Source organism: Zea mays, chromosome 2 (assembly GCF_902167145.1).
Source record: "Zea mays cultivar B73 chromosome 2, Zm-B73-REFERENCE-NAM-5.0, whole genome shotgun sequence".
Lineage (NCBI taxonomy): Eukaryota > Viridiplantae > Streptophyta > Magnoliopsida > Poales > Poaceae > Zea > Zea mays.
In genome coordinates this window covers 3,167,972-3,175,405 of record NC_050097.1, presented here as the reverse complement: position 1 = coordinate 3,175,405, position 7,434 = coordinate 3,167,972, and the positions used below count along the sequence as shown (strand labels likewise).

Genomic DNA, 7,434 nt, shown 5'->3' with positions numbered 1-7,434 from the left:
TATACGCGAATGAAAAATGGATGGAGGGAGTATTAATTTACATTTCCTGAGGTCGGAAATGAAAACAACAAACATTTATGACCATACTGGTCAAACCTATGGCATAATCAAACATGGCCACTTGGTGTGACCACCAAAATCCTGTGGCCTATCTTACCATTCTTACAGAATAGTAATAATGCTCTGAAACTCCTCTCCCTCAAAAATATTTTTGATCGTCTCCCTACCAATATCAATCATCCAACCATCCAGCTGAGGACCCCCAATCCTTATCTTTGGATCTAAGACCATACTTTCGAGTCTATTGGCACTCCGAAGAATGTAGTATGCCAGCTCCATTAGCCCATCCCATACACTGGCTCCTGAAATAAGGACCCTCTTGAGCCTATTGTGTGAGTACGGTAACATATGCCGTCTGAGTGCCCACCCAACATCCACGCCACCGCCATTCACCTGCATGCAAAGATGCCAGACTTATGAGATCCATCATATCAATTTTTCATATGAATGTGGGGAAAAAATAAACAAGGAGAAATTAAGCAAACACAAATTACACATTTAGAATCACATCATACATATGAAAACAATAAGAACAGGCCTGTGAAACCAATAAACGTGGAATCAAACATACTTGTAAGGTTTAATGAAACACATACTATCCTAGTCCTAGTGTCCTCTAGCAGCAATGTAACCCTAATAACATCACAACTAGGACTGTTATATTTGACATCCGTATGAAAGTACTACTTACAGTTTACACTTCACATACTTTCATCAATGCCAATACAAAAAAATCCAATTGGCTTCAGAAATGGATAAAACTGTATTGTATCACCCAAATAATCTTCACTACTTAAAAAGCGACAGTGGTGGTGGTATGTTCTACCACAGCTATGTTGACAGGTGGGACTGCCACACTACTGCCTCACAGGGGTTGGACTATATTTTCTTATAAGTTTATGACTTTTTTCCTTTCAAGTTTGAACTATATTTTCTTGCTATTTGTTTTCCAATTTGAACTATATGGCTGTTATGACTTATGAGTTTATGACTTATCACTTATGTGTCTGATTTGGTTCAGTTTGAGGATTCAAATGAGGTAAGACTTGTTGTTTATTTCAGTTTCGTTCAATTTCAGGCTTCAAATGAGGTAAAACATCCTATTTCTTCATATATAAATGTTATATTGTCTATATGAAGCAATTATATAGGGAAAACATCCACTATATTGGCAAGTCGACGACTAGTCAACTGACTTATCGTCTAGTCACCAAGTCGGTACCTTGTCGACTCGACTTATCGACTTGAAAACCTTGCTTGGTAAAGTTATCATTTGGTGAAAATGATTCACACAACACAAATGAGACCAATGAAATATATCAGACATATGGTGGGTTTAAAGCCTAAGAGAGCAGACCCAGTGCCAGAGGCTCTCACCAACATGATGACTCAAGTGAGACAGCTCTCACCGCCACATCAAGCTTGCCCTTTTGGGGTTTAAAGCCTAAGTGTGGCGATATTGAGCTAAATGTTTGGTTTGGTCCCAAACGTAGAAACCAGGACGTTCCGGGAATGCGGGAACAACCTCGTTAAAAAGAAGCCAGAGAGGGGGGAAGAAAGCAGGGGAGTATGAGGACTGTGGCTAGGGGGGGGGGGGGGAGAGAGGGCACAACCAAGATAGATCTGCGCAGGCAGAACTGAAGAGGAGCGCTTCTACTTGTAGAATGGCTGGAGAAGACGATGGGAACGGTAAAATAAAAGGCTAAAAGTTTGATTTTTTTAAAGGGAAAAGGTTCATTTTACTACCCTCACCTATTCACATTTGGCCACATGACAACAAATGACTGTTGGCCATATGCTTAACCAGCCAGCCCAATGCCACAGGCCTATACATCATTGGCTGTTGTTCCTTGTGCTTTTTTGTCTATTCTCTGTCCATCACTAGTGAATGTTACGAAAATTGTTTTATGTGAGAGCTCAAACCAATATGTGTTTATTATGACATCAACCACACCATTGTTTTCTTGGCATGCACAATGTTGGTTGGGTGGCCAAAGCAGCCGGTCGTGGGAGGAGCGCCGTCATGGAGGCGGCGAGGAGCAGTGCCACCCTTGCCGTTTCGCGGGAGGAGAACTGCACTTCGCCGTTGTGGGAGGAGGCGAGGAGCAGCGTCGCTGGAGGAGCAGCGTTGCAGGAGATGTGTGGGCTCAGGTGGGTTGTCCGTCGAGGGAGGCGTAGAAGTGTTGTTTCGCCTAATGGGTCACCGTTGTGGGAGGCATAGAGGAAGTGGGGGAAGGAGTCGTGCGACCGTGAGCTCATGACAGCGTGAGGGAATTAATGGCTGTGGCTGCGTGAGGAAGTGGAGAAGATGAAATGTACATAGTTAGTCTATTTGTTTTGGCTGAAACCACTTCGACTTGCTCCTTTACATTCGTACACGGTACCCACAGGCCTACGTATAAGACCACTTTCTAAGCTGTGGAACATCACCCAGTTCCAGCAATACAATTTTAAACTATCATGTATTCGAGACCTTGAAGCAAACTACCAACGCATGGGCACCTCGGCTTGTATGGTAATGAAGTACAATAGTGTTCAATGTTCAATTGATTGCAACATTGCTACTTTTTTGTCTTTTTAAATCTTTTTTAACTACAACATCAACACTCAACAACTTTTATGTTACTGCAATTTTGAACTGTAGAGTTTTGGATTAATGAGGGATAATAAATATTCAGGCAATTCAAAATTAGCAAAGATGATAAACAATTTGCCTGGTACACTAGTGCTGCAATTGCTCTACAAAAACTTCTACAGATAAGGCATACCTTGAGAAAATCTATAACAGATTATAGAGTTAGTAAGCCACTCACATGCAATTCCAATTCTTCTAGAGCTGGGGCCAATTCCAGTAGGTAGGCCAAGCGAAGAATCCCACTAATTGACTTAGGTTCCCCATAAAGAGGCAAATACATGGTCAGATGCCTCAGATTGATAAATCTGGCTGAGGTTTTGGAAAACCCTTGCAGCTGAAATATAACCATGAGAGTCAAAATATGTATGAGATGAAGAACAAACATGTCAGGTGCAAATAAAGGTAAGTAATAGTTGAATGAACTTAAGTGCTTTCAGCAACAGACAAAACCTGATCATAAATGAAGAGATCCGAGGTTATCGAGAGTTTATGCACATGAGACAGCGCAGCAGGAAGCTCAGTGTAGATGTAGTCCAGATTATCACCATAAGGTGAGTCCTTAGCTAACAGTTTAATGTTGGCTTCCATTAACTTCAGAGGTCCACCAAGCACAAATGGAATTGGTTGGTTGGTCAAGTCAAACGATGTTAGATTTGGAGCTTCCAGCTCAATCTTTTTTAGATAGCAGTAGTGCAAACGAACACATCGCAGACGTTGCAGTGGTTGGCATGTGCTTAAACCAGGCAAGGAACAGAAGCTGATGCTCAGACACTCAAGAGAATTGCATTCTGGCAGCATCAGGCACTGGAGGTCTCCCAAAAAGGAAATTTTGTGCAGAGTGAGCTTCTTAAGATTTGCAAAGATCATGAAATCAGACGAGGTTGTGTCCAGACAGACATAGCCCAGATGAAGAGTTCTGACATGTGTAGAGGAGCCTTCTGGACCACTGAAAACGTTCAGGGGGAAGATGTACTTGCTGTTGGCTGGACCCATGACAAAATCTTTCACTCCAGGAGTGAAATTAATAGTGATGTGCCTTGCTCGCGACACGGAGCAGAAGCGAATCCATCTGTTGACATGGCGAGTGTGCTTCCTGCGCAGCCCAAACTTAATAACAAACTTATTAAGAGTAGGATGAGTGCGTAGCTGACGCAAGAAACTGTTGACTCTCATGGCAAAGTTGGTCCTTGTATGTTTGATGCTCCTATTTCCGGGTTGGAACATGGTGGCACCGGTGAAGACCAGTTTCCGGCAACAGCTTCTCCACAGCCGCCGCCAGGTATGAGAAACAAGGCCCATCTGTGAGGATGCTCTGAATGTCAACCGTGATAGTATGCTACCTAGGATGTCCTGCACGTAGTAAGTAGCGTGAGTAAGCAGCCGAGTAAACTGAACCACTGATTACCTGGTCCTATCAAACTCTTTTGAACCATTTCACATATATGCTTACTGCAAAAGGAGCATTGAACTATTTCGAATTACTCTTACATTCGGCAGATCGTGAAGCTGCACAGCGTCTGATTTGTTGTTCCTCTCGAAAGTAATGCTCTTTGCACAGCCTTCCGTAGATCGGATCATCTTCCTAGCAGTTCTTTTGTCCACACCCTCTTTTTGTTTGGCCATTGGAACAGGTTTATCTATAATACATATGCCAGACTATGAGAACAAACAAATAGATATACCCACATTATTGATACATAAGCAGATTCGTGAGGTCTTGTTTGGATACTTCGGAAAAAATCGAAACAAGTAGCAAAAGAAATTTCAGAGCGGACAAACCCCATAGAATTCAAGGGGTTCCTCTTGAACTCCCTTCAGAAGACGTGGTGGGGTGGGTGGGGATCCGCAATTCCCAGGCACACACAGATGGAGTAACGAAAAATCGGTAAAAAAAAATGAAGTACTTCAAAACTGCACTAAATAGATGACCAAAAAAATCGAAAGCTATTGACATGCAGACATGAAATCGAACTTGCGCGCACAAAACAAATTACTACTTCAACAACTACAGTAGGACTCGAGGGCTGAAAGGCAGTACCGGAACAGATCAAGAGAGGGGGGGGGGGTGTTGACAGATGCGGATGCCTGAGCACCAATGTTTTCTAATCGGTCGATCGTTTCTGATCGCCAGAGCGCCGATCAGATCGATTAATCGCGATTAACCCACACGCCACAACCACAACTACTCAGCAGAGATGAACGGAGACGGAGAAGAGTGGAGGTGTGGAGCCGTGCCTGCAGCTGCAGGGCGCCGTCGCGTCGAGGATAGAGAGGGGCGCGCTGCTGCTGTATCCCGTCGCCCGGCGTGTTCCTCAGTTCGGCGAGTGGCGGCTGCTAGGTGCCTTCAACGTGTGGGCGAGTGGCGGTGTGCAGAGGCAGTCCTGTCTTTTTGCGTATAGGGCACCAGTTGCTTTACTCAATGGGCTGGGCCGTTGGGCCAAAAATGAGCGGGAGAAAAAAAATGAAGCAGACCAAAATTTCCAAATTCCAATCTATGGAGACTGATCGTCCACGCATAATCGTTCCGGTTTGGAGGGTCGTCCGATTTTTTTGCAATTTAGCCCTTTATTAAGAATAAAATCACGTTTAGACCCTAAAAAATTTAATGACATTTTTTGACCCTTAGCTCGGCGCCATAGGCTATGGCACCAAGGTAACACATCTCGGCGCTATAGGCTATGGCGCCGAGCTTTGACGTGGCGGTGACGACTAGGGCTGATGTGGCAGCCCGCGTGGCACCTAGCTCGGCGCCACAGATCTTGGTGTCGAGCTAGGATTTAGTCGTGCGATCAGTTCTTCACCGCGTTTCTTTGTTTCTTCTCACCGCGTTTCTTCACCGTCGCTTCATCTCTTCTCACTGCACCGCCTCTTCTCACCGGAGCGCTCCGCCGCCGCCGCGAGCCCAAACCGCCGCCTCCCCTCTCACCACCGCGTCGCCTCCCCTCTCACCACTGCGTCGCCTCTCCTCTCCACCGACCGCAGTCGTCGCGGCTCTCCCTACGCCCACCGCGCGCCCCGCCGCCGCGAGCTCCTCCACGCGCCCATCTCTGCCACTGCCAGGAGGTAATTGTTTTCATTGTTTTTATTTACTTAGTTTTTAGTAATTAGTTAGCTAATTTACTTTGTTTAATGTATAGATTGATAGGTATTCACTTGTCAGTATAAATAGTTAGCTAGATATTTATTTGTTAGTATATATAGTTAGTGATTATATAGTTAGTAAATTGTTAGTGTTTAGTATATTGTTAGTTATTGTTAGTGTTTAGTAGATATTTAGCTATTCACTTGTTTAGCATATTGTTAGTGTTTAGTAAATAGTTAGCTATTCACTTGTTTAGCATATTGTTAGTGTTTAGCATATTGTTAGTGATTATATAGTTAGTAAATTGGTAGCATATTGATATTACATGTTTAGCATATATTTGTAGCTTTTTGTTTAGCACATTGATATTACATGTTTAGCATATTGTTTATTATGTAGCTATCGTGCACTTTTCTGTGTTGGCAACCATCATGTTGCCGTTTATTTGCAGGTTTTAGAAATATCACTTTACAGGGGAGGTGCTACCGAATTTTTTATTGACAATAGTGTTTTTTGTACATAGGTATTATTCCGACCTGACCTTCTCCACCGTTAGCTGGACTCGTACGCGATCTCAGCTATACATTGTTTTCGTACATTATTCATAGATTATGTAAGTAGTTGCTATTTATTTATTACTTAGTAAGTATTTAGGCTTAAGTACCTAGCCATTATTGAGTTAGTAATCCATTTTTGCAATAGATGGACACCCTAGTGACACTATACCATGGAGGAAGCGTGGAGATAGATGCTTATGGGAATTTTAGTTTTTATGATATGAAGATCATGACCATGATGTTCGATGAAAGACCCTCTTTTGGCTAGATTTTCGCTCGAGCTTGTGAGAAGATTAGTTGCAACATAAACGACCCTAGAATATCAATTCAGGGTTTGTTGTCCCATATTACATATGGAACAGTTGTCCGACGGTTGATCTACATTGCCTCAGAAGATGATTGGGTGAGATATGTAAGAATTGTGAAGACGATTGTTCCACCATGTTTGGATGTGGTTGTTCAAAAGTTATCTGTTAGTCATTGCAATGCTCCAGTCGGGTTGTCTCCACAAATGCCAAATGCATGTCATATTGAAGCTCCTTTGGTAGAGCTTCCAGAAGAAGTGATTGTTGTGCCCGATGCTCAATCGGGCCCGCACGAGTATGAGATTTTTCATCCTCTTCCTGGCGTTTGTGGGGGCTTCTAATCTGGTGGTACCCCCGAGGAGATCCCATTGACCCAGGATCCAATTCAGGATCATCCTAGTAAGTGTCTTTAACACGTTGTTCATATCCATCGTTATTTCGTTTGATTAGACTTTTTAATGAAGTATTTCCTGCTTCGACCCGATGCAGGATCTCCACAAATAGATAATGGTGCTTATTTTGATGTGCATGTATCATATAATATGGACAACATATGCAGGGCATCAAATAGTGTTGATGTTCAGATTGAGGATGAGGAGGAGCAATATGAGGCTGCACAGGCCTTAGATTCTGATGATGACCGTCCGGTTCAAGAAATGACCGAGCAAGAAATTGAACTCATAAGACGTTTGTGTCCCGAGTGTGACCCTACAGTACATGAATTTAGCAGTCTAAGTCATTCCACCGGTGCATATGCTGAAGGACGTGATGATGAATTGCTAGAGGCTCCGGATA

General features: G+C 43.3%; 1 protein-coding gene across 1 annotated transcript; it reads right to left on the bottom strand.

Moving 5' to 3' along the window:
* Positions 1-5,126, bottom strand: LOC103645791 (uncharacterized). Its single transcript, XM_020548069.3, has 5 exons — positions 4,931-5,126; positions 4,184-4,332; positions 3,146-4,045; positions 2,874-3,029; positions 1-453 (listed from the first exon to the last, which is right to left on the bottom strand). Exons 2-5 carry the CDS (start codon positions 4,316-4,318, stop codon positions 163-165), a joined length of 1,482 nt encoding a protein of 493 aa, XP_020403658.1. The 5' UTR covers positions 4,319-4,332; positions 4,931-5,126; the 3' UTR covers positions 1-162.
* Positions 5,127-7,434: the final 2,308 nt, after the last annotated feature.